This window comes from Melozone crissalis, unplaced genomic scaffold, assembly GCF_028551555.1.
Source record: "Melozone crissalis strain CALT ecotype California unplaced genomic scaffold, PUWL_Pcris_2 ptg000042l_1, whole genome shotgun sequence".
In the NCBI taxonomy this organism is placed as follows: domain Eukaryota; kingdom Metazoa; phylum Chordata; class Aves; order Passeriformes; family Passerellidae; genus Melozone; species Melozone crissalis.
Genome location: NW_026535820.1, coordinates 20,678,316 through 20,704,752, shown reverse-complemented (window position 1 = coordinate 20,704,752; position 26,437 = coordinate 20,678,316). Strand labels below are relative to the sequence as shown.

The 26,437-nt window shown below is 39.8% G+C and overlaps 1 protein-coding gene across 1 annotated transcript in view; it reads right to left on the bottom strand.

Annotated features, from left to right (window-relative positions):
• Positions 1-26,437, bottom strand: part of ARHGAP28 (Rho GTPase activating protein 28) — a 72,285-nt gene that overhangs the window by 6,153 nt on the left and 39,695 nt on the right. Inside the window, exons 2-10 of the mRNA XM_054285047.1 lie at positions 25,098-25,297; positions 20,331-20,548; positions 14,710-14,797; positions 12,634-12,791; positions 8,937-9,102; positions 8,733-8,824; positions 7,334-7,411; positions 3,948-4,110; positions 2,737-2,819 (exon numbers count right to left, since the gene is read on the bottom strand). Of these exons, the coding sequence (XP_054141022.1) occupies positions 2,737-2,819; positions 3,948-4,110; positions 7,334-7,411; positions 8,733-8,824; positions 8,937-9,102; positions 12,634-12,791; positions 14,710-14,797; positions 20,331-20,548; positions 25,098-25,263 (1,212 nt within the window). The 5' untranslated portion in view covers positions 25,264-25,297. The remainder of the gene's footprint in view (positions 1-2,736; positions 2,820-3,947; positions 4,111-7,333; positions 7,412-8,732; positions 8,825-8,936; positions 9,103-12,633; positions 12,792-14,709; positions 14,798-20,330; positions 20,549-25,097; positions 25,298-26,437) is intronic.

Here is a 26,437-nt window from a genome sequence, read left to right as displayed (position 1 = left end):
TTGTTGTTACAACAACCTTTGTCAACCACAGAGGAACAGTTAATGTTATCAAAACACACATTAATAAATATCTATCACTTAGACAATAATCCCAAATTTATAAGGCAAATGCAGTGTCCACAGTAAGGCTCTGAATCCTATACTAGAGGTAAGATGTACACGTATTGCAAGGGAATAGTTACTTTCTTCATAGATTACCAAGTGTCCATTTTGATGCATCTAACCAATGCTTTTTATGTCACAGTCACTTGGGGTGATTAGTCTCTCCAAATCTGCACCAGTCCCACATGCAATACAACCTGAAATTTCTGCCAGAAACCCTCAAACTTTTATTCTGGGATAACAAAAGCAAGAAGAGCTAAGTGGTTGCCCATTGATGTTACTTCTGCACATGCTTGGCGGAGTCCAAGGAAATTAATTTCCCCTTTTGGGTAGTTTGTTCAGAATTTTGCTTGAATGATTAAACAGCACAGACTGCAGCTGTGATTAGAGTTAGCGTCTACCAATGACTCCTTCTACAATATTGTTCTGGTTTCAGGCTGGGATAGAGTTAATTTTCTTCCTTGTATCTGGTACAGGGCTGTGTTTTGGATTTAGGATAAGAATAATGTTGATAACACACTGATGTTTTAGCTGTTGCTAAGCAGTGTTTACTTCATGCTTAGCTTCTCATGCTGCACTGCCAGCAAGGAGGCTGGGGCTGCACAAGGACTTGGGAGGGGACACAGCCTGGCCAGCTGACTCCCAAGGGATATTCCATACTACATGGCATTGTTGTGCTCAGTATCTAAACTGTGGGGAAAGCTGGTCTTGGCCCACTACTCAAGAACTGGCTGGGCATCAGTCAGTGAGTGGTGAAAAATTATATTGTGCACCACTTGTTTTGTGTGTTCTAATTAATCATTATTATTTTCCCATTCATTTCTGTCCTATTAAACTGTTATTGTCTCAACCCATTAATTTCACTTTTTTTTCAGATTTTCTCACCCATCCCACTGGGAGGCGGGAGGAAAGAAGGAATGGCTGTGTGTGCTGGCTTTAGATGGAGTAGAGTTCATTTTCTTCACACTGACTGGTATGGGGTTATGTTTGGGACTTTTGCTGAACACAGTGTTTATAATATAGATTTTTCTTGTTACTGCTGGTTAGGACTTCCTTAGAGCCAAGCCCTCTTCTGATTTTCATACTGCCACATTGCTGAGAAGCATGAGAAATCAGGAGGAAACATGGCCAGGACAGGTGACCATATTCCAGACCATGGGACATCATGCTCAGTGTAAAAAGGTGGGACGAAGATGAAGGAAGGGGGGGACTTTTGGAGTGATGGCATTTGTCTTCCCAACTGTTACATAAATGAGATCAAGCCCTGCTCCCCTGGTGACAGCTGAACACCTGCCTGTCCATGGGAAGTGGTGAGTTCCTTTGTTCGCTCTGCTTTCATGAACAGCCTTTGTTTTCCTATTAAATTACACTTAAGTCATTAATTTTCCAGCTTTTACACTTATTCTCTCCTTCATCTTACTGATGAGGGAGGGAGAGAGGAGGTGCATGTGCTTGGTTGCTGGCTAGGCTTAAACCATGACAGGTATTAGCTGCCTCTTGGTTACACCATGAAAAGCATACCATTAAAACACTGTCTTTGTACCCTGACATAGCAATTAAAACATTTTTACAAACCCAAGAATTACAAAATAGAAACTCTGCTGGAGAAGTTTCTAAAACCTCATTAGAGAGTGGAGATTTGCAGAGTTTCATCATCACTTATATTTTTGTACAGAAGCATAATTAATAATAGAGTAATAATTAAGGGTACTCCTCTAGCATGTGTTTTACATATGCAGCTCTATACTCAAATGTATTTTGGTAACAGAAACAGCCCCCATTCTTTACAGAGCACTATCAGACCTCCAGGTACTTTGAAGACATTTGTTGGTCTTGTCCCTTGTTACTATGTAAATAAATTCAAGTAAAGAAGGCATCTGAACCTATAAGGTTGTATCTAAACTGACTAGTGAAAGGCTTTCAGAGGTGAGAGACCGGCATGGTCCTGATGAGCAGGGGACCTGGTGAAATGTCTGGAGGTTCCCAGGAAGCTTATTCACTCAGGTTTCCTTGATGTGGAAACAGGCCCAAGAGGCAACCAGTGTCTCTTAGGGTCAGGACACAGCTGCAGTCAGATCTGGGAGTTCCCAAGCATCCAAAATGCTTGTAGCTACTGTGTTTGTATCAGGAAGCAGGACATGGTGGTGGGCATGGGTTTGTAAGGCAAGCCAGCTGAGGGTGAGCTCCTGACATCTGTGCTGCAGATACGTGCTTTTACTTTGCACTACATGATGCAGTCTGGCCCAGTGCCCTGAAAGCCCTTCCAGTACCAGGAGTGCACTAGGCAAGCTCCTACAGGGTAGCTTCTCTTTCAAATTCATCCTGGAGAATTTCAGCTGCACAGAAAATCCAGAAACTGGACCTCCTTTGTCCAAACAAAGTGAGGAATATGGCTCTTTGAAATGAGTGTTCCATAATAATGATGCCTGAGATCCAGCAGCTGGATACCCCCAGCAACTATTTCTTAATTGCTTGTAAAAGAAATGACAGCCAGGAAATTTGAACATCTTTTCAGGGAAATCATCAAAAAACACAGATGAACACTTTCCTAGTGTAGCATCTGAAAAAAATGAGTCTCTCACTTAAAGGTCAAAAGCACCACAGATGGCAGGTGATTACAAATGAAGAACTTACCTTGGCTGTGTCTCTGTTGGCTTCAGGCATCAGCATGATCAACAGATGCAAAGCTTGTAGTTGTAACTTGATCTTGGAGATTTCTAAGGACATGAATAATTAATGCTTTTGAAATCCCAACTGCAATTGGTTTGTTCTAAAAACCTTGTGTGTCAGCAGTTCTAGACATACCAGCTAGTGCCTGGTCGAGACTAGCATGCTTAGGTGTTGATTAACCATAAAATAAAAAATCACTTCAATGAATGGATTTTTTCTCATCATTTTGGATCTTTGTTGCACAAGGCGCTATAAAATTCTATCTACATAGTAACAATCCAGTATTTTTCAGTACTAGCTAGTTTATCTTAGGTATCTGTGTATTTGTTGTAGGGAATAAGGTCACTTTATTCTGCACAGACATCTCCTGGTCAGTCTTCTCCAAACTGCTGAGCCATTGTAACTGCATGCAGCCTGGGACTCATAAGGAGTCCACACACACTCAGGTATGTGAAGTTTATGGAGAGAGGTCACCTCCTTCTGCCCTTTAAGCTACTCATGGAGACATTGAAAGCATGACTGCGACCTTATGTAAAGTTTTCTGTACCAATTTGCTAATAAATTCAGTCTGTCCTAGCTTGAGTGACTTTACAGTGAAGTCATAGGTATGGCAAGGTACAATTGCATTCTTCCTGGAAGAGAAATGAACAAAATGTACTGAGATTGAGAGGGTGTATGTACACTGGAAACAAAACCCAGCTGCCTGAACCTTTCTGTGCTCACACATATCTCTGTACCAATGTTCTGACCTCAATATAAACTTTAACAGAAATAAAATAGGTCCAGTAGGTCCAGTAGATAAAGGACAGTGATTTGAGTTTACCTTGCAGAAATTTTCATTTGTGAAACCTACAGTTAATGTGAATCAGAGTCTATACATGAAAGTCACTACTCAGTTTACTCAGAGGTTCCAAACTTTACATTAAACAGTTGTTTTGTTCACATAACAAGCCTGTGCTATTAGCTGAATGCAGACACCTTTCTCATTTGAAAACAAAACTTTGCAAAAAATGAAAACGTTTAGACAAAGCACTGGGTCTGTTTTTCTCTATTCTTCAGAGGGAGAAAAAAATTACCTGACTTTTCTCTATATACTTCAGAGAGAGAAAAAAAAGTAATGTCTACACTTGCATTTTATCATATTATCAGTCCATACTAACTCAATTTCTACATACTTTCTACGAGTGTGATGAATGCAGGCAGATATTCTACTGTGAAGAGCGGGCTGGGGAGTTCTCTTATAAACATTTTTAGCAGTCCTGCTGCATCATTATTTCGTACTTGGTCCCAGTCAAAAGTGTCTTCATAAAATTTTGCCTCAAGTTCTTGATGGAGATTCTGAAAAATAAAAGAAACATTTGGCTTTCAATCATTGCTGTTGATCCAGTAATTTGTGATCACTTCAGAAAGCCCATTACAAGCAGCAGACAGGTTTGTACAGCACTTGAACTAAATCAGCCCTAACCCAGTTACAGCCACGTGGAGCTCAGAGCAGGTTAACAAGTCAAGTTCCTGCAGATATTTGGCAACCCAGGCTAAATTTAGTTTCCTACAGCTACTAGACTTCTGCAAATTCGAACCACCTTAAGCAAGGCATTTTGTGCAATGTCTTGGAACTAGAAGCAGAAAACTCAGTTAGCACAGCTAACTGAGTTATTTTGTTTAAAACACTCTCCTGAGGTTTTGACCTAAAGTCACAAAGGAGTAGTGTTTCCTCCTCACTGCCAGTGAACTTGCTAGATACTCTGAATCCATGGGCCTTGAGCAAATGGCTTAAAATTCAGGTCTCTCCATCTTTGAAAGGAAGTTTAATGTTGGGATAATTATAGTTAGATTTGGTCAAATTGTAGAAAAATAAAGATTCAAAACCATTACTTACTCTCAGAAAAAACCTTAATGCATAAAAAACCTCCCTAAACCTCTAAAAACACAGGAGAGGTTTAAGATAGAATTGATGATGATACCATTTTGGGTTCCCATTTAACCCCCCTGTTCTACAATGGCAGCATCCTGCTCCATAACAGAGGTGAGTTAAATTCTGGAGGGTCACTAGCCAGTGTTCAAAACACGTATGTGAAAGGGAAATACTCAGCAAGGCTCCTAGTAGGAACAGGATTTGGCTTCAAACCCAGATTATTGTTCAAAAAATTGCAAGCTCCTCAAAAAATTGTTGAGTTAAAAAGATTGAAGGACAGTATTTTCACATAAGGATGTCCATAAATAATGCAGCTTTCACAATTATTACTGGCCAAACACTGTCCTATCCATAGGAAGTTTGTTGCTGCTTTTTATGAGACCATTTATGACAAAATGTATCTGTAGCAAATATTTGGTTTTGGATCATGATTTTGTCAGTTGTACTTTAATATTATGCAAAACATCCAGTCCATTCAGGCAGAAAAGCTTTTAGAAATGAATTCTGCTTGCCATGTCTCACATGAATGGAAGGAAATTACCTATCAAGTACAGTCACACATAATGAAGTAGAATGGCTGCACAAACGGAAGTAGAAAGTCGTTCAGGATTTGGCATAAAATGCTACAGTCTCATTTTGACTAGCACATTTTACTGGTTTTAATCTGGGCTATCTCAGCTTCCCCTGTATTCACATCCTTTGCACATAATCAATACAAACACCTAGACTGAATTCTCTCCTGTAGCTGACTGGAAATGTGGAACAGAAATCCTCACCTCATCAAAAGCACAAGAGGACAGAATTCTACTCCACATTTCTCTGCTGAGAACTGGGAAAAAGTCACAAAAACAGAATGCAAGATTTTGGAAACATAAACATTTTTTATATATATATATATCCAGTTATATATATATATCCAGTTATATATATATATCTCTCTCTCCACACGGGTAAGGATGTATTTTATACACTCAATTCCCTCCCTCCCCTGCCTTGTATACATGTATCTCTGTATGCATCTAATATTTTTAAAATATGTGCTACAATTTTTTTTTTAACATGACTGATCCTTCACTAGACTATCATACAGTTTCGGTTCACTGCAGCTTTTGTTACAGAGGAAAACTTGTATTCACTTCTAGTCTTTGTTTCATAGAAGAGCAACCTTTAATCATTTCCATATGCCTTTTGTTACTCCAAACAAGACTGAAATAAAGTTGGAATGCCCTTAGGTCCTAATGTCATAATAATGTATGAAGGCTTTTGAAGGAAGAAATCTGGATCTGCTTTGAAAAAAATCTCTCTCTTGCTCATTGGTTTGTTGGGCAAATGAAACCAAAACTCAAATAATTTAAAAACTTTTATATGGGCTGTTTAACTTACCACCTAGTATGGAGGAGGTGCATATGAAGTCATATCTCATAGCAGCTTCCAGGACACAGGTTGTGAAAAAGAAGTGAACAAGACACAGTGCAGTGTATGCAAAGAATATGAAAATAATTGAATTAGAGCACAGCCCTGCTGTGTAATCTCCATGGAAAGACTGGAAAAAATTGAGATTGTGTGAAATAACATTCAATCATTTGTATGAAAAAGTGAGGAAGCTGAAAAGTACAGGGCAAGTTAGGAGCTCCCTTCTGCAAGATGTGGCACTTTTCAAGGCTTTGGTGACTTTTATCAGCGCATGGAGTCAAAGGAACTGGGATGCTGCTGCCTAACTTTGGTATGTTTCATGTAATGCTGCTTCTTCTTATTCAGCCATTTTTTATGATCCTCAGCCCACCCAATCATTTAGCAACCCCCATCATTTGTGCGGCTGCCACAATGTTGAGACTTCTTGCCTCAAAACACAAAACTAGCTGAAAAAGTGGGAGTAGGATGCACTGTAAAGTGTTGCTTAAACCAGATAAAAAAGAAGCCTAAGGGAAAAGGAAAAAAAAGGAAAAAAGCAAAAATCTGGGAAAGAGATAGACCCTACTAAGCCCAGAAAAAAGCTCAACCAACCAAAAAAGTGTCTTGTTTTTCTAATTTGCCTCCTCCAGCTCCTGGAATGAAGTTGGTCTGGAGAAACAATTGCAAATATTACTGGCCCAGAGTGTCAGGTTATTGGGTGCCAATTATACTGTGTTCATAGCCCACAAATAGCCTGTGAAAATGCAGTACTTCAGGCTGCCAGCAGTGAACAGAGGCCAAATTTCTCTCACTTGGATCATGAAATTGCGAGATCACAGACGATAAATGGAAAACAAAATGACACAGAGGTTAAAATGACAGAGAATAAGATCTTTATCTGATGTTCACTCAGTTTAGGGACTCTGCATTTCTGAAATAAATTAAAACAGAGATAAGATCACAGCAATTCTGGATGACAGAGATAAACTGAAAGGATGTCTCCAAGTTTTGTGGAGAAAAATCACATTCAACATCCTCTATGCTTTATATAGAACGTTAACTAAATCAAAGTAATAGACCAAATGGTCTGTGATTTATTGGTTCCCAGGAACTAACCTGACCTTTCACTGGCAGGAGTAGGAATGCTGAGCTACACAGATCAGTATTTATGTGCAGTCTGAATTTGTGTGTATGCTGTATTATTTTACATAGAGTCTGTGGTCCAGAAGACAGAAAACTGGCTTGAGTGTGTACCTTCACTCTGGAGGCAGATCCAGGAACCCGTAGAATTCCTTCAGTTTCCAAACCTGTTTCCTCAAGCTTGAGCAGCAGCTGAAAGAAGAGACAAAAAAATCCAGGAAAATACTCAGAAGTGCTTAAAAATACTCCTGACTTTCTTTTCAACCTAGGTGTCCTTGAAACGAATCTGAAAAAGATACATTTCTATGGAATCAGCTAATGAGATCCAGCCAGTTCATATAAATAAATCTGCCTAATTTGTCTCCATAGTCTCGACCCTGAAGTAAGGAGTATGCACAGTATAGAAAACTGCTAATGCAATAGGCCCCTCTATCCTTGACTTGAGAGTTGGCACTGCTATAGAACAATTAACACATAAATATAATAATAAAACAGCAGATATGCTTAAACACAATGGTGTTTTGAAGGAAAAATAACCTCTGAGAAATGTTTAAGTGTGCCCCAAGGGGCACAAGGGAAAGGTCTATAGATAACATAGGTTTTTTGGAACTGAGAACTCTGATTAGGAAACGATCCCAGGATATTTTATTTTCATATTTCTGTGAATAGAGGACTAAACTTTCCACTCCAATTGGTTATTAAAAAAAAAAAAAGCTTTGATTTTATTTAATTTTGAACACTGAGGAAAATAATAAAAATTGCAGCATTTAATCATACAGCTCTGGACTTTCACCACCAGATCTGCTTCCTGCCCTAGCCTTGATTCTTCTGATTTCCAATATTATCTTGATAGGGCAGCAGTGGAGCTAATCACAAAGTCATGTAAATACTCAAGTTTTGTCAGTGTTTCCCGTGACATTCCCCAACACTTCTTTTGTCAGTATTTACAAGGAAATCTGTTGCCATTTTGAGTCTGTGTAAATCTGTGCACCTGCACACTTGTGTCTGTGTACCTTTGTCTGTGTACCTGCCTCCAAGACATCCACAGGATATCCCTGGCCCAATATCTCATTTAAATACCATTGTCTGGTCATACAAACCTCAATCAGAAGACACCACCTCCATTCTGCAAACAGTAGCCAAGTAATATCTATGGTTTGAATTAATGTTAAATTAAAACTCCTGAAACAACAACTCATCTCTGCCTCTTCTGCACACACATAATTTTGCTTGGCTCTCTATTTGAATGAAAAAGGGAAACAGAAAGACATTTTTTTCCTGTGTGGTATCACATAATTACAAAAATCAAAAAAGGTCCCCACCAGACATAAACAGCCAAAAAAAGAACAGATTTTCTCTCCTTGTCACAAAGTTTTCAAACCTTAATATTCAGTCAGACAGTCTCTAGACACCTGAAAGTCTAAAACTTCTCTGATCCGATGACTCCTTTGAGTGTCAATGCAAATGGTGGAAAAGCAAATCCTAGTGACCAAGCAGGCCAAGTGATACTCACTTTTTGGAAGATAAGGGGCACTTTTATTCCAGGAACCTTCTTTTGGTCATTCTCCAGCAGCACGGTGAGAGGGACTCCGAAAAGACCATTCTCTTAAAAATAACAACAACAAATGTGAAAAGGAGGAAACAGAGCCTCGGAAGCACCTTCTTCCACAGCTGATGGACACGAAGGTGGCTGCAGAGGGGCTGCCACACACAGTACCTCGTCCCCGCACCCTCTCCACGCGGTTCCTCTTCAGCTCCACGCCCAGCGCGTCGTAGAAGGCCGTGAGCTCGATCAGGGAGAGGTAGCGGATCTTCTTCATGTCCTCAGGAGACAGGTCCCCGACCTCCGTCAGCCCAAAGCGGCTCTTCCGAACAATGAATTTCTGCAGCAGAGATGGATCGCATCTTTAGTTGCGCCAAAGTTACAGGGAGTGAATTTTTTTTTATAAAGAGATGCACGGATGTGACTGGAGATCACGTTCAGGTAGATGGGTAACAAGAAAGGGATAACTACAGCCCTGTAGATTGGCCTGGCATGGTGACACAGCTGGCATCCACCTGAACATAAAACTGAGCTTCTTGCTCACCATGCACCCTTGCAGTTTGACTGGGAAGTGGTGCTGGAGCATCTCAGTGCCTGCACTTCAGCTAGGACAGATAAGTTATGTGCTTCTTTAAAAGTTTTGCCCAGTTTCTGCAGGATGTAGCATTTTGCTCTGCTCCTGCCTTCCCCAAAACATCTTTGAATGCTGTTGAAGTGGCTGGCACAGTTGATCATGGATATGGTTCTGTATCAGCTGTGTGTGTGCAATGAATCCATGCCTGCTTTGCATAATGCTATTAACTTATGAGGTCTTACAGGGGAGTTCAAACTCAAGATCTGAGGAAAAGCCAGGAAGCAAAACTGCTTAGTTCAGAAGCCAACCTGCCAACTTAGGGGTATTTTTTATTACTCAAGAAAGCTTAGAAACAGGACTCCCAGCAGCCAACAAATAATTTATTCAAGTAGACTTAAACTAAATGATACTGAGTAATTTGGGGGCATGTGAAGATGTCTACATATTTTAGAAACTGCAGTGTCAGGGACCAGAGCCAGGAATGTTGCGTCATAACAGATGCATTTGTACAAATGTCAAAAAGAACAAACATCCATCAGTTTCTGACATAACTGTTAGACATAATAACAAATTCATAGTAAAAAAACATGGTAAAAAAACATGCTTTTCAAAGAACTGTGGATTTTTGGTATTGTACTTTTTTTTAAATTTAAACCAGGCATTGTTAATAAGAGGCATAAATAAATGGTATTACAAAATCATCTCATTCCTTTAGGGAACTGAGTGGAAACCCAGTAAAGTTTTGCTTCTGGAGATTTCAGCTCAGTCCTTCATTTTTTTTAAAACAAATTTAGACTCAAAAGATTTAACCCATCTTTAAATTAAGCCAGTCAAACTGATTAAGAAAAAGGTAAACAAAAGAAAACCACAAACAAACCTTAAAATCTAATCAAAACAGAAATTAAACTTACACTAGATTTCAAAAGGAAGAGAGTACAAAGGACACCTAGATCATGTAGTTTAGGACTTCATAAACTACACTGCATATGGTCTTTCGATAGGGGTTAACAATAATTGGGGGAGAAAGAGTGTAGGGAATGGAATAACTTTTTTACTTGCTGCCTGGGGCATTTTTAGCCCAGAATATTCCTCCTTAGAATGCACTGTTAGCTTTTTTCTGAGACTTAATGTAAGAAAAGCTGCATAGGAGTTAGCCTTCTGAAGAAACATAAAATACTAAAGAATATCTACACGTTTTGATTCCAGTGATGCAAAAAGCAGTTGAAATGCAATAAATCACCTTGAAAAAAAGGAAAAAAACCCAGACTGTATACATATATTTTCTGGGGGAAAAGAGAAAAAATTCTAAGCACTGCAAAACTGATTAAAAAGCGTACTACAAAGATTTTCCACAGTGGCTATTTGACTCCTAGGGGTCACCATGATGTGATGCTGTGGTTAATACAAACTTTGGGGCTGGCTCTCTTTCTCTGTCTTGTGTCACAATTTTCCAGTGTTTTTTCTCGCAGTGGTGTAATATGCAGGTTTGAAGGAGGCTGTGCTATCCTGAAATTAGATTACCAATGTTTTGGCTAAGGATTGCATCTGATGTTTTGCAATGTTGTTTCTGTGCAGTGTACTCAGCCTTGTACTTCTGTGGTATCTTCAACAAAGTCACATGGACCATGGTCCCATATTGGAGAAATCACATGTACTCTGGGGAAATCCCTATGCTCCTGGGGATGTGGAGTTGACTCTTGTAGGAGACAGAGGACTCCCTGCTGCAGGGGGCATGCTATTTTTTGATATACAATATCTATGCAGCTCTGTACACACCACCAATGAAGTTGCCTGCGTTGTCAGGCCCACCCTGGAGAAAGTGTGATCTTCCACTGCCTCCCGTGTATAGTCCCACTGTGCCACTGTCCTTCTGAGTGTAGGTGACCGGCTGCTCAGGGTAACAGAGTGAGAGGAGATTTTCTTCTGAGGCCCATTACAGTCTGAGTCATCATGGGAAAGAACCAAACACCACGAGCAGCAGCAGATGAAGCAGGGGAAAGGCCAACATCAACAGCCATGATTGCTCACTTTTTTCAGAAATGCTTTGCAATGACTTGGCATGTTTCTTGTGTGGCCTTCTGAGCTCATAAAATTATGTCCTGTATGCAGAGCAGTTCAACTCCAGCACAATACTGGCATTTTCTAAGGCTTATCAATTATGAATCCACAGATACATAATTCAATATGGCATCTTCTCTTCCCTTTTTGTCATCAGTTTCCCTGCTCTGTCAACTGGGAATTGTCTGTGCTGTTGCAGAGAATATATCGTGAGTGTGCATGTAGGTAGTAAAGACCAAAATCATGATGAGTGTAGAGATGCCTTAGTCACCACCAAGTTATCCCCACCAAAAAACCCCCAAAAATCCAAAAAACCAAAGACAGAAAAAACCACACAGGGATTTCACATAAATTATGTAATCTATGTGGTGTCTTATCATTCAACATAGAAGCTTACTTCTGCATCTCAGCTTCTTCCTTGGTGGAATCTGTGATGGACAACTGGCTAATTCTCAGATAATTCAATGTCTGTGTGGATTGTAAGAATTTCAGATTAGTTTGGGACCTCAGGACATCATAACATCTAGGAAATTTTTCCAAATACTTTACAGCCACTTCATAAATGTCACTGAAAAGGTGGTATTGGAAGCACTAAATTAACACTCCAGTTTTCAGTGATGGAAGTTGTGAGGGCTGATGTGAGTAGAAAATTGACTTCCATGACTTCATTACATAATTCCAAATAATGGCACAACTGCTCCGTGCATGTCTGGATGATATGGCAAACTTTTCTTGAAATTCGTGTACAATCTCCTATAGTGGCATTTGCACTCAATACTGACTGGAATCAGCCAGGACTGCCGCAGGAACAAGGTTTGCGTTCCTCCCTTCCTCTTCAATTTTAAATCCATATATTAACAAAGGCACATAATCTGTGGGGGGAAAAAGGAGGAAAGCAGACAGGTAACAAAAATGATTGTTAGTTTTAATGCCAATAAGCAGTTTTTATTTCTGGGTGAAAAAATTGTGGATGATGCAATATTTGAGGACTGAGTTACACATACTCCTCTGGGTGCACATGTTCATGATGGGTACAAATGAAAACCTGGCTTGGATATCTGTATTAACTTTGGGAATCCGACACAGGCAGTAGGCAGGCACACAGAGAAGCCTCTACAAAGCACACACTGCAAGGGCCAGATCATGTATCTCAACAGACTCCATTGTGCTGGGGATATGAAACAGGAAATTGCTGTGTTAAAGAAAACAATCGAGGAAATATATGGAGAAGAAACTTACTGGCAAAGCTGAGTCTTCCTTTTTGAACCTCTGGTTTTTTGGCCACTCTTGGGTTTTTGGAAGGACTGTAATGGATTCTGAGAAAGAGACATCATAGGAGAGCTCTTCTGTTATGGATGGGCTGCCTTTATCTGTTACGCAGTCTAGACAGCTCTTAGCTGAAAATAAGGGAAATAATATATGAATAATAAATTGCATTTAGTATGGAGACATTAAAAATTTGAACCAGGCAGACAAAATTCTTGAGAAAGTAATAAAGGAAGTGCTTCAAAGAGGAATTTCAGTGCAAACCACAGCATGTTCCTGTTTTGTCTTGAGGAAATAACCCCTTAGAAATAAAATCCCTATTTTCGTTTTAGATTATTTAACTTGTTGCTTTCTGTGAGAAAGATAGTCAAGCTGGAACTTCCTGTTTATCAGGAATTACCAAGTTTTTTTACTCCATCCCTGTCTTCCCAGGCCAGCAAATTGTGGTGGCACTTGTCAAATGAACAATTAAAAATAAAAGGTCTTGACAGAAAAATGCTGTTGACACAGTTTCTCAAGTTACTGATGACTTATATACAATCACAAGACATTGTGCATATATTTTATGTAGTGACATACACATATTTCTCATTTTTAATAGTTTAGGTGTATAGCACCATAAAAGGACAAAACATGCAATTTTCCAGTTTAAAAAACACTATATCTACTGGCATTTATAGTAGATATTGCGAAATGACTTAATGCTCTTCTCTGAAATTTAGTCACCTCCTTAAATTGCTGGATGTCAGAGGAAAATTTTTGAACTCAGTACAATCAAGTCCAGAAATATGCTATTGTCATGGAGGCCAAAGTGTGAAAACATAAATAAGTTAAAGGGTTGCCAATTTTCCTGATGGATCTCTAGTATCTCAGGAAAATTTTTAGTTTTCCTGTAAGGTTAATCCATTTGGGATGGAATAATAAATTTCATTGAAAGTGAAGTAAAATTTCAGCCCCCAGGACTACAGAGAAGAATTTACTAACAGGACATAAGTGTATTCAAAAGTCATGGCAATCAGGAAGTGAATAAAAAAAAATTACATGTCTTATAAACATGTAGTTTTTTTAAATTCACTGCCCCATGTTCCCTGAATCATTGCATTTACAGTTACAGGGACTTTTCTGCAACACCGCATATTTTACAAGTCTGATATGAAAAAAGTTAAGTGAGTTATTAGGTGGCTTCTGGTTTCTGAACTGTGGCTTTAGTTGTTGTCTAATGTCCAAGCCATTTAAGGTGTTTTCCATCTCTCTTCCCATCTCTCTTGGACATGGCACCACAGGCTGCTCATGGTACCTCTGGGCATTTGGTTCCCCATTTGTTTCAGTAAAACTGCTTGCAGAGCAGAAGTATCACCTCAGCAGCTTTTGCCACCAGGGAAAATGTCTGTGCCGCTGTATCCAGAGGTAGATATCCAAGGGATTAGTTTAGAAATTTGGGTATTAATATCCCTTTAGTTAAGCCCTGAACAATGGTGATGGGAAGAGCTTTCAAACTGAGAGATGAACATTCTCATGGAAGATTGCTGACAATTATCCAGACACTGTGTAGAGGGGAGCTATTACTTTCATTAGTACTGCCAATCACTGTCAGGGCAAAGAATTTAAGGGATAACACCATTCATAGATCAGAATAACAGGGCAGAACTAGGAAAATTATAAATTTCTAATACTACAATTTCTGCAGTACTAGAGAAGAAATGTGAAGGAAATATACTTTGATTTGCAACAAGAAAATACACTGATGACATATTTTGGACAAATTCTGCATGATATTGCTTACAGATTATTTTTACATTCCCAGCTTTGCAATGATCAGCATTTTTAGATGCTGATGCCTCAAGGGCAGCAGTCTGTGTCTGTACAACGTTGATCTTTAATGGCAAACTTTGGTTCCTGCATGACAATAAGCTGACAATGATTTTGAAGAAATATACATAGCACTGCCCCAACATGAAAGAGGGGATTAACCTCTGAACCAGAAAGGGATCTTTCTGTCTGTCATTTACTAAGAGGAAGTGAACACTGGTTACATATTGTCATACTCACAGCTAACTGATTTCCAAACTGGCTTCTGCCCAGGAAGCTGGATACCATTAGAAGATACTGGTGACACTGGAACTGTCTCAAATGTGGGCTGATAGGCAAGGAAAGATGATCAGACTGCAGTGAAGGCAAACGTCTACGGACAAAAACTGCTACAGTTCAAGCAAAGGTGTATCATTCTCAGCTTACACTCTCTTGACAAGAATAAACAATCTGTTGTGATTCTTCAGAGTATATTTTTCAAAGCCAAGCCTGAGAATCAATCTTCCCCAGACTGCACAGATTTGGACTGTGTGGAGGTCAGTAATACTGCAGCTTGCTGTACCTAATGAGTCCTGTCCTATAAAATGACTGAAATTAGCCAAGTAAATTGCTGTACAGAATTAGGCTAACTGAAAGTCCTCCTCAAATTGTAATTCACCCTGGCTTTAATAATTTTGTCCACAAATCTTTCTGAAGACTCTCTGGCACATGTTGAACACCCGCTATTCCCAGGGACCTGTCAGAAATCAGTCAGTCTGCAACCTCTTGTGATTTGGGCACCAGAAAGCTTCTAAAGGATGGATGTCCTCCCACAGGTTATACACTAATACTTTTATCAATGAGTTGCAACAACCAACTTGAGGGAACAAAGAAACATTTTCTATAGTCAAATTAATTTCTTTCCACTCCAGAAACCATTCTGCACTGCTGAGAGGTGGCTTGGCAGCCCAGAGGGTGACTTTCAAGCAGTGTCACCTCTTCTTAGCAGTGGAGTTTTGGCCTTGTCCTCAGCAGTTTTGTGGCTCATAAAGACAAATCTGAGTGTTTGTGTTCCACGGGTAATAACAGCTCAACTATTCATTCTTGAGTAAAAAAAAAAAAAAAACAACAAACAAACAAAAACAAGATCAGGAATTATAAAACTGCTCTGAAGGTTACTCAGTGAAAGGAACTACAATGTGTACATTTTTTCTGCTGTTATTTATCTTCCTTGTGGGAAGAACCCAGCCCTCCTTAAACCTGCTGTCTCACACACCCCGAGCCTGATGGAACAGACCCAGTTTTCCAGGTGAACCTGTAGCTGCAGGCCCCCATGAGCCCTTAATAGCAGCTCTTTTAATTAGTCTTTAAATTGCTAAGTCAGCTGTTTATCAACAAGTGGCAATGCCTCAGGGCAAAAATTCTGTTTTCCCCAGTTGAAGTCAATGTGTGGGAAAAGTGTTCAGGCTGTCAAAAGATGTCAGATATTTAAATGACAGGCAGCTCTTCTAATTGGAAGCCTGAAATAACGTTTCAGTTGTTTTATCCAGTCTTATCCTTTAGCTATTTGGGTAACAAAGTCAAATGTAACAAGAATAAAATCGCTCCTGAGAAAGTCCATTCAATGGCTTGTGAGCTTGATAGCAAACAGGATCTGAGTCACATAGGCTTCCTTTGCCAGAAGACTGTAAGGACCGTGGATTTTTTAAAAAAGAGAGCTGGATACTCATGATAAAATCCCACAACATTTACACAAAAAGCTTCAAGACATAAAAAAGCACCATAAATTTCATGTGGGAGTATAGACGTGGAGAGGATTGCTTAACTGGTCTCAGCAATTTGGGAAAATCAACCATAAAAGCATATATGCTTCTGCTTAAGATCCAGATGTAGAAATTAATGGTAAATATTAGCAACTGGCTCATCTACTTTCAGTGCTCAAAATGTCTGACCCTGTGAACAATGCTCAGAATAGATTTATGGTAAATCAAATTTATTAAGAAAAAAACTCTTCCAGCCTTGTTACATGGGTGAAACGAGTCATGAAGCACCTGCAGTACCCCGGTTCTGATAAGCAGGGCAGAGCTGGCAGACACAGATATGGAAGATGGAGTGGACTGCACACTCTGCCTGGCACCAGCAGGGCTGGCAGCAGGCAGCCGTAGCCTGGGGAACTGCATAATGTGAACTGTGCACAATAACTGGGGTACCTGAAAATCTCATATCCTCAGTCCCATTTCCCAGCCTCCACAGTGAGAGTCTATAATGAAACCAAATCTATGTCTCTTTTGTTAAAATGTCTTCCTTCCTCCCCGCCCTTACTTTTTTTTAATGTTAGAAAGACTGGGAATAAAACCTTTTTAATGCATGAATTTAAAGATCCAGATTATTTCTGCAGGGTAAAAGAAAATTAAAGAACTTTTGAAGACCTTTTCCCAATGAATGTGAAAGACCAAGAGTCAAACTGTGTCCTTAAATAAACTGGGACAGCTTTATTCATTTGCCTGAGGCTTCAGCAAAGGTGAGACTTCCCATATCCTGATTTTGACTGAAAGTGATTCATTAGACACACTAAAAATGAGCCCACTGTTTACTGCTACAACATACACAGGAATTTCCAATGGGAAGATGAAATCAGAAGAGCAAAGGAGAGGATGGAGATGAGGAAGACAAACAGTTCTTTAGTAGCTACACTCATTGTAGAGATGTAAAACCAAATCATTGGAGCACCAAAGAGACCAAATTTTATTTTCAGCCCTGAAGCTAAAGGAAATAAAGGCAAAGGAGGATAACCTTATAGCTCTGGCAAGGATACAATTTGCCCATGCTTTGAATATATTCACATTTCCAAGCACTGCCACCACAAACACCTGCTCATGCAAAGAGCTCTGGGTTAGTAAGGGATTTTTCTTTAACTAGGACATGATTTTGTCATGCATTGATGAAGTAAAATGCTTGTAGAAAGTATTCAGGAGTTTTAGTTAATTACAATGTACAGGGTTGGGCTGTTAATGAGCACAGTGCTTCATCTCCTCTGTCCAATAACACAATGAATGTATGTGTGTCCCCCATTTGCATGCTGCTGTTGATTTTTCTAAGCTCTGAGCACTAACAGGGCCGATAGCTTCTGATGGAAGCAGCAGGGTAGCAGCAGTAAGGAAAATCAGGCCACTGTGATTAATAAACCATCCAATTTAAAACTCAGTAGTGTGGCTGTCAGTCGAGTCTGCTGGCTGTGGACCTGTCTGAAGCAGAGCAAAAGCACCTCAGCTGGGACAGGCTGCTCTGCTTGCCAAGGTGTGGCTTTTGTAACCACAGGGGTAGTCTTTTTTGTAACACAGGGGCAACATTTTGCCCCAAGGGATGAATGGCTTCTTTCCAGGACAGGCAACAGAAGAAAATAAACCCCTGCACCAAAGCTACCAAAACAAGAAAAGGAATAGCTGCATTTCCTTTTATTTCAGTCCATTCTGTCTGTTGAGGGGACACTCCTGCCATGAGGGCATGGACCTCAAGGCAGGATGGCTGGAAAAGCACCTTTTGTTCTGTGTTGACCCATGCAGAGCCTGGCCACTAGGCAGTAGTAGCAAAACATCTAGTAGGCAGGGTTTTTTCAGAACAGAGAGGAAAAAGGGCAAATCTATCTTCTTCTTCCCCCACTCCAGATGACAACTAATTTATGCCTCTTTAGTGGTCCCCTAAATCTCATCTCAGGTGACCCTAGTGAGCTAATCCCCTTTTCTCTCATCATTAACCAAGGAAGAGAGTAATCCATCCTGTGACCCATCCCTCTGGGCTCTTGTGATTCTTAGGTTGCTGGGAAGAGGTGTAAATCCATTCTCCTAATGGGGAGGATTATAGAGTTAAGTGAAACAATTAGGTCTGATTTGCTATTTGCAGCATGTTCTGTTTACTTCTGTCCTTCCCAACTAAAAGGCAGGATGGGAAAGCAGAACTGCATGTCATTTCAAGCAGCCTCTCTTACCCAGCTGTGCAGAGAAGATTTGCTTGTCTCCATCTCCAGCCACTCTTTTCTTTTAGCTGGGTTGTTTTTAATGTGATTCTCTTCCCCAAACTGATAAATCTCAAAGATTCTCTGGCAGCTGTAGGGCTGTGCCCAAAGAGGCAGCAAAGCTCCAGGGACTGCTGATACCCCCTTAAAAAGACTACCTGGGAAACCCTTAGGTCAGGGACACAAGCCCTCCTGAAGTGTGTTTATCCCTGGAGGGCTGATAATTAGGACAAAGTTTCTACATCCCATAACAAGCAGCAGAGATAGGAGCACTGGTGAATAGGAAAATTAGAGTGCTGGGGCCTTGCAGGCTTTTAGAACTAAAACGTTTCACAGGCTGTTGGAGGGAGGTGATGGTGTGCTCTGCAGTTGTGTTTGGGCATCTGGGTTTAACATCTAGGTCAGCACCTGCAGAACTGCATATTTTTGTGGGAAGAAGAATTAGAAGACTTAATTACTGATTTGATCTTATCTTTTAGACTTTCACAATTCAGAACTAGTAAGCAAACTGAATTTTGGAGGAGGTAAAACACTGATTTGAAGCGCAGCTGCTCTGAGCATCCAAATTCCTTTTGCAAGTGAGAAACTTCATCAAGTTAGAAGCAGAAAATAAGCAGGTCAAAAATAAATCAATAACGTGCCCATCTGAGAGAAAACATACAACTCTTACTTGGCTGACTTAAATTAATTAGGAAATTCAAGCTTTTGTAAAAAAAATTAAACACTTTATGGTTTACAGATACTTGAATCAGAAGAAGTGAGCTAATCTAACTAGAAGTACCACAAGCTTTTTAATGTTCATGCAAACATGCCTGATATTTCTCATTAAAGAATGTCTGCCCACAGGAAACTACTGGATGCTTCTGGATGTATTAGTGGGATATGTGCAAAAAGTTCAAAAGAATCCAGATATTAAATTTGGAAGCAAAAAGTTTAAATATCTGGACATTGTATCTTTGTAATTTTAACATAACTATGCAGCTACAATTTTTGTTCCCATTTTTTTTTTAATAATCCAGGATATCAAGCCTTGAGGAGATGGTAGAACACACAGGAAAGGACAAAGCACTGCCATAATGAAAAACAGTTTGTGGGAGTTTTATAATGGCAACAATTTTAATAATAATTTCAAAGGTGAGCTTGTGATCTTATTGGTGACTCCCATTTAAGACATCATGAGTGATAAACATAAAATCATGTGTGTTGCTTTGAGCAGTGGACTAAACTCACACAGCTGACTACATTCACCAGAATCAAAACATGTACTGACAGGAACTGGTGTGTTCAGAGCTATCCTCAGGGAAAAGTGGATGAAACCTCCAGAGGTACTGCTGATTTCTGAAGCCATGAAGCAAATGAACAGTAATAGGTTTTTGTTTGCTATGTAAGTGAAATGTAACTGCCAGTGTACAAGTTACAATCGTGCTGGCAGGTGTTTAATTGCTTATGCATATTTGAACCCCAGTTGCTTCATTAGACAAGTTTTACTTCACCGCTGAGACTGCTGAGTAAATAGCAAGTGTCCCCAGAAGCCATCAAAAATTTGAATAGCTGCCAAGAGTAACTCACCAGTTTCCAAAAAATAAAGGAGCAAATGTTAGTCTTGACATAAGGCTGCAGGAGGATGGCTGGCAACAGATAAAACTTTATGTTGCAGGTTAGTTACAAAACTGTACCGCTGCATTGGGTTTTTTCCTTACCTCTCAAATGTACTGTATACAACATTGAAAGTCTGGTGTTATGGTCAGAAACTGTTAATGACTGTCTGTGCATTGTCAGCAGGAAAGGGTTCCTGTCTGGCACAAACTTTGGTGAGCTACTTGCAAAATGCGTAAAAGTTAAGATCAAAGGCATGCATGGGGACACTTACAGAAGAGTCACTGGTGCCAAAGATGTCTCGCACATCCCGGACTGTGTGCTTGTTCTTTTTCCTCAGGGTCTGAGTGTAGGTGTTGTACCTCTTCTGTACAGCAGCAGCTTGAGTTCTGGTCAGAGTGGACAGCAGGGCTTGGCCATCCTCCTCTTCAGCTCCTGAGATCAATGTGGATAAACCTACGTCTTGCAGCCATTCCGCCTCCAGCTCCCCTTCTGTGGAGGAAGACAGCATGTTAATAACCCTGGCAAGTAGGGAGAGGGGGCTGAGGAAAAGAGTTGGCATGATGGACTGCTATCACAGCCTTTACCTTGAGAATACTCTAATTCCAACCTTTCTTAGGCCACAAGGGCAAGTTAAGTTAGGTTTGTAAACATATTGTCTTCAAAAAACTTTCAGTTTATCAGTATCTGCACAAGAGAGGCTTATGAGGAGAACAGAAGAGAGATTTCATCCTCATTCAGAGCATATGTGTGTGAAGAAGGCAGCAGAGTAACCAGCCTGACAAAGCAAGGTCCCTAAAAATTAACTCGTAACTCAAAAGCATAAATCCCCTCAGGTCCCATTTATGCCACGCTCACCATTTGTAACATGGTGTACTGGAGAATTTATTTCCATTTGGCTGATGGAAATAAAATTGGTATTCCAATTCAAATAAACAGAAATACTGGAGGTGTGTATATAACAGAATAATGGATTTGCACTCTAGCGATGCAATTCCAGAGGATCAGCTGGTAGATAGTGAAGAAGCCACACTGAGAGAAGGGTGATGTCCACCTAGTCCAACTGCATGTTTTGAACAAGATGATTAAGAACCAGGACTGCTCACTAAAGAGCAAGGGTCAGGAAGAGCTAAGTGTCTAAGAGGTCATGTAAGGGAGGAAGACGCAGAAATAGCCATCCTGACAAGTCAGGTATCACTCTAACTTCTAATTATTAAAGACTCATTAGCACTGTACACCTCAGTGTTTTTTGGGATCTCAATGTTAATACTTTCTTTAATCTGTTCAATACCTGCTTCCCAACTGGTTCAATACTGCAATTGGTTCCACAGTAAGGGCATGCATTGTGGGAAGAATTTGTTTTCTATCCTGGCACTGTTGGACATGGCAGATGCTTCTGGCATCTTCTCACAGAGCCACACATGCAGTCCTCTCACCACCAAAACCTGTCCATGTGAAGACAATATAGGTTTTCAGCTTGCTACCTGTTACCTGAAATGAATGTGCCTTGTCACTATCTGGCTCTGGAAAGGTCCAAGTCTACCTTCTCTGAATCATTCAGTAACTTTAAACTTTGCTCTTACTGCTTTTTGATTTGTGTTCTTTTTAAAATAAACAGTCATAGTATTTTAAAATCTCTCTTCACGTAGGAGATTTTGAGGACCTTCATTTCAGTTTTGTGAGCAATCCTAGCTCAGCAGTAAGCTGCTTGACGCAAGACAGTAATTTCATTCCAGCCCTGACTGAAGAAGAGGTACTGCAAATAAACATGTCAAACAGGAAATGGATTAATTTGCAGCATGTTCTATAAAACAACTCGTCAATGCTGTTATTGTTCTTGTCCCAGCACCAGTCTTAATGGCAGGCTGGTATTTCCACTCTCCCTTTATTGCCTTTTCTTGACATCAGAATGCAGGCTGATTGATGGACACCAGTTTGTTGCACTTTGGCAATTACATACACAAAAGAGAAAATTACAGGACTGGGCTGCAGGGACAAGCAAAAGCATCTTATGCATGTGCCATCACTGACTTCATTGTTAACTGCCCTGCCCTGCCCCTTTACAAAGCACTACAAAAATAGCTGCTTCTAAACCCCTGCTCTGTGTTAGCCAGGGGTGTGACCAGCCCTGTATCCCATCAAAGAGCTTGTCTCTGCTCTTATCCTTTCTGTATCCACAGACAGGATGAAGACTCTTCCTTTTCCTTCTCTGTAAGCTTTGAACCAGTGATTCATCTGCCATTTTCACTCTTCTTTCTAAGAAGGTCTCTTCTCTTTCTTGTGCACTGCTGTTGGAGCCACATCTGTCCATATTTCAGCTTTTAAATAACATTAATTCTGGCTTTTGTCCTGACATATTCTTTCCAAGAATTGAGCTTGTAATCAAACTTGCTATGAAAAACATCAGGGCAGACATTAAATTCTGCCTGCTTACGAGTCACCCTGTGACTTGTTTTCTCTGGCTTTTCCCTTTTCCTGTTCCAACCACACACAAACAATAGACTAACACATAACAACAACAATTAAAGGAGTAAAAGTATTCAAGAGAAGAAATTATTGCATTAAAAATGCTCAAAATTTTATGACACATTGGTATTAAATTAAGGTTAACTCCTCCCCTCCCCCATGTGGTTTAAGAAAGCATTATTTTTATGGTTTTAGCTACTAATAGAGAATGGTCTTGATACTGTGTTTGATTCTGCAGCACCAGAAGACAGATAGTTGAGAGAGTAGTTCTCTTTTTTTTCATAGAGTTTGCTAGGAAAGACATGTGTCTTGCTTTGAATCCCAGATATAACCTGAAACAGCCCAGAGATATAACCTTAAATAACTCCCAGCATTCAAGCCTTGTAACAAAAGTTGTAAAGCAATTCTGCACAGCATGGGCATCTTAAATACACCACGACTTTCGCCTCCCCTACATTTTCATCCCTTGTGTCACTTGTCATGATCCTCTGTTCCTTTTTGACTCTATTTGCTAACATCAACAGAATAAGTATGCTGTTGTCTGCCCTTTGCACATGATGTCTGGCAAAGCACACTGAGGTTTTGACAGTCATGCCTGCCTGGCTTCTATCACCCTTTGGCCTCCTTCTTAAGGATCTTCATCTCCTCCTCTCAAAGACATCTGAAATTAATATTTGCTTTTATTTTGCCCTGAGGGTTTCCACATTGGTTTTTAGTGTTTTGATCACTGGCAAGGAGTATTATCCTATTAGGACCCTAAAAGAACTCACTATTATTTCCAAGATTTATGATCCCAGACTGAATATATTCCTAATGTTAATAACCAGGACAAGCACTGCCTGATTGTGTGTGGGTGTATGCAATACATATATATGCATTTAAGACAACAATATGAAGGTAAATGAAGTGTGGAGATGTATTGCATTTTGACTTGCAGTCTCATTTTTAATTCAGGGCAAAGGGGAAAAAATCAATGTGATTTCATGAGGTGTACTCAGACAAAGGGTAACACGGGACTGCCGCAGAGTTCAGGCAGTTGAGAAGATTTAGTTCAGCACTGATGAAACTAATGGAAAAGTTTCTGGAAAGTAAGATCTTGTATTGCCTTGTCCTATTAAGTTATCCAACTTGGCAGCTCACAGATTTGTGTCATTGTCCTGACTGTGCAGACGAGTCAGGGACACCTGTGAGTTCGTGCTGACAATTGCATGGAGGTGGCACCAAGAGGCTCATGATCTCCTTAGGGAGTCTCTAAGCTGAAGAGTATGACCAGACAGGAATTTTCCCAATAAGAAACAGAGGAGTGCAGAACAGTGGATTTAGGCTGACTGATCATAACCCTCACAGCAGACCAAGATTTCTGGTGGTCTTCTCCTTTTGCTTCCAGGAGAGCCCAGCTGGAAACTAGTGAATGGGAGGTGTTTCCCATGGAAACAGCACATGGTTGGAGCTAGATACCTCTGCATGGGTTACTTACCATGACTGGTTGCATATTTGATTGCTTAATAAATAATAAAGCAGTACTTTCCACCATTCTTCCTGGTAGCAGAATTAATGACATCCCATTGCACGTCAAGGTAGGAAAAATACATCATCACTCATGTTAATAATTGTATGGAAAGAGCATGCCATTGTTTCAAAATCTATCCCTACATCAGTAGTAACCAGACCAGGGGCCAGGAGCCACAGAAGGGTAGCAGCAGTTATCAGCAGGTCACGACCTCAGAAGAAATTTGGTTTCATTGTATAGTAACACTTGGTATTTTGTGTTACACAATCTAATACATTTGTGACGAGGGTCCTAACTGGAAAAAAAAATGGGAACCACTGTTCTAGGTGTTATCAAATCATCTAACACAAAGGTGCATTGCAACAAGCCATCACATACTGAATGTTTTTCCAAACACAGTGCCTAACGAGAGGGGAAAACATTAAGGTAACAGAATGAGGCAGTAATACCTTCAGGACATGCTGTATAAATGATGAATTAATTTCGTCAAGTGGAGAGCCCGAACAATGTAGGCATCCCTACATTCAGACTTATCTCTAAACTTTCTTAAGTTTAGATATCTTAATTGGGCAATCTCAGAGAAACAGGCAGATATCAAATTCATGATAGGAGAATACTACATCTAACCAAAAACTGCTTCAACACTTTAATTATTTCTGAATCATATCCTATGAAAAGCCAGAAAGTTTAAAATTATAGCATACTAAATTAACATTTTGCTACTTTAAATGTTTTGTTTTAATCTATTTAATGCTGCAAATTTAGTTTTCATTGAGTGGCTCTCTTTTATGAATTACACTGTATCTGTCTTCCCAAAGCACAAATAAATTCAATGCAACAAAACTTACTTCAGAATTTAATTAGTGGCTCCAGTGCATAAACCAGACAATTATTGTTTCTTGCCAGTGGTTAACTGTGATGCTCATAAGAGGAGCTACAATGATTATAGACCCAGACTAGTACTTGTGCTCAGACTGAGTGATGCAAGGAAGGAGATCAGGCCATGGCTCTTTAGAGAGGAGGCAAAGCCAGGGAATGAGGAGTAAGTGGTGTTCATGTGCTCACCATCAGCAGGTTTGAACTCCAAGAGCATTGCTTCTTCAGGTCCATCTTCTCTGCTCTCCTTGATGCTCTCCACCTCACACCAGAAGTCCTCCATGGAAGTGCTGTCCATGGAGGCCTGAGAATTGGAGCGACTGAAGGCAGGAGGCACTGACTCGTTGGAAAGCATCCTGTTAATTCTTCGACAACGAGAGAAGGACTTTCTGAAAAGAGAAAGCCATACAAAGAAAATCATCTTTCTATCACGCTAACTTGTGCCATTCAAACGGAGCAGGCAACCAGTGCTTGACCGGTGGCTGTACCAGGAAGTAGGAACAAGATTTCAGAGGCCAAGTACACAGTCCTGGTAGTTTCATGATCTCCGTTGCTCACAACAATAAAGGCTGGACATGTATTTTGCATCTGATAACTTATCTCTTTAATGTCCTTCAGTATTTCCCAATCTAGAGGGAACTCAGGAAACACAATTTCTATTTCTAATACTGGTATCCATTTAAAGAGACACTGGAAAACTATTTTCACTTCTTTTTGCCTCAGTTTCTCTTTCTATCCCTTCCTGTTTTGCTTACTGGATGAAATGCCTCAGTGAAAACTTCTCTGGGGAAAAATAATGAGAACTGGGAACACCGAAATATGTTACAAACTCGTCTTCATTTCCAAAAAAGAAAAAAAAACTTGAAATATTTTAATTTGGAAAAAGAATTACTTTTAATTTGAAAACCTTTTAAAAAAGATTTGGGTTTTTTTCTTAAGTTAAAATAATTTTAAACAAAATTTGACTTTGAATTAAAGTAGTATATTCTAGGTCAAACAGAGGTTTTGATCAAGGTTCAAAAAATTATGATTCACCAAAAAACAAGTTTCAAGTTAAGATTCAATACAGGTATTGAATTAAAACTAGGTTTGCTCCTTGCTCTTTTGTTCTTGTCTTCTCCCCACTGTAAGTACATGCTGAAGAGAGTTATACAAATTCATTCGAAATTTCATATAACACCTACCATGAAAATCGCCTGACTTTGTTCTTTCGCATTATTATGGCTGCAATACTGTAAACAGCTTTTGTATGTGTAATTGCAGTAGATACAGCAATCAGTAGTAATAACCACAACAATATTTGTACAAAGGAGTTAGGAGGTAACACAATTTTGGCAGAGAGCTAGACCATAGGACTTAATGGAAAATTCTGACCTAAGGTCTTCTGACCTTCACTTATCTGAATTAATTCAAATACAGTTTCCCTTTCTCTTCCTCTTCTGTATGGCATGATCCTGCCAAAATGCCTTTGTTTAAAACCACAGGCATCACTTTTACTCCACTAGAAAAAAAGATATTTCCTTTTCAGT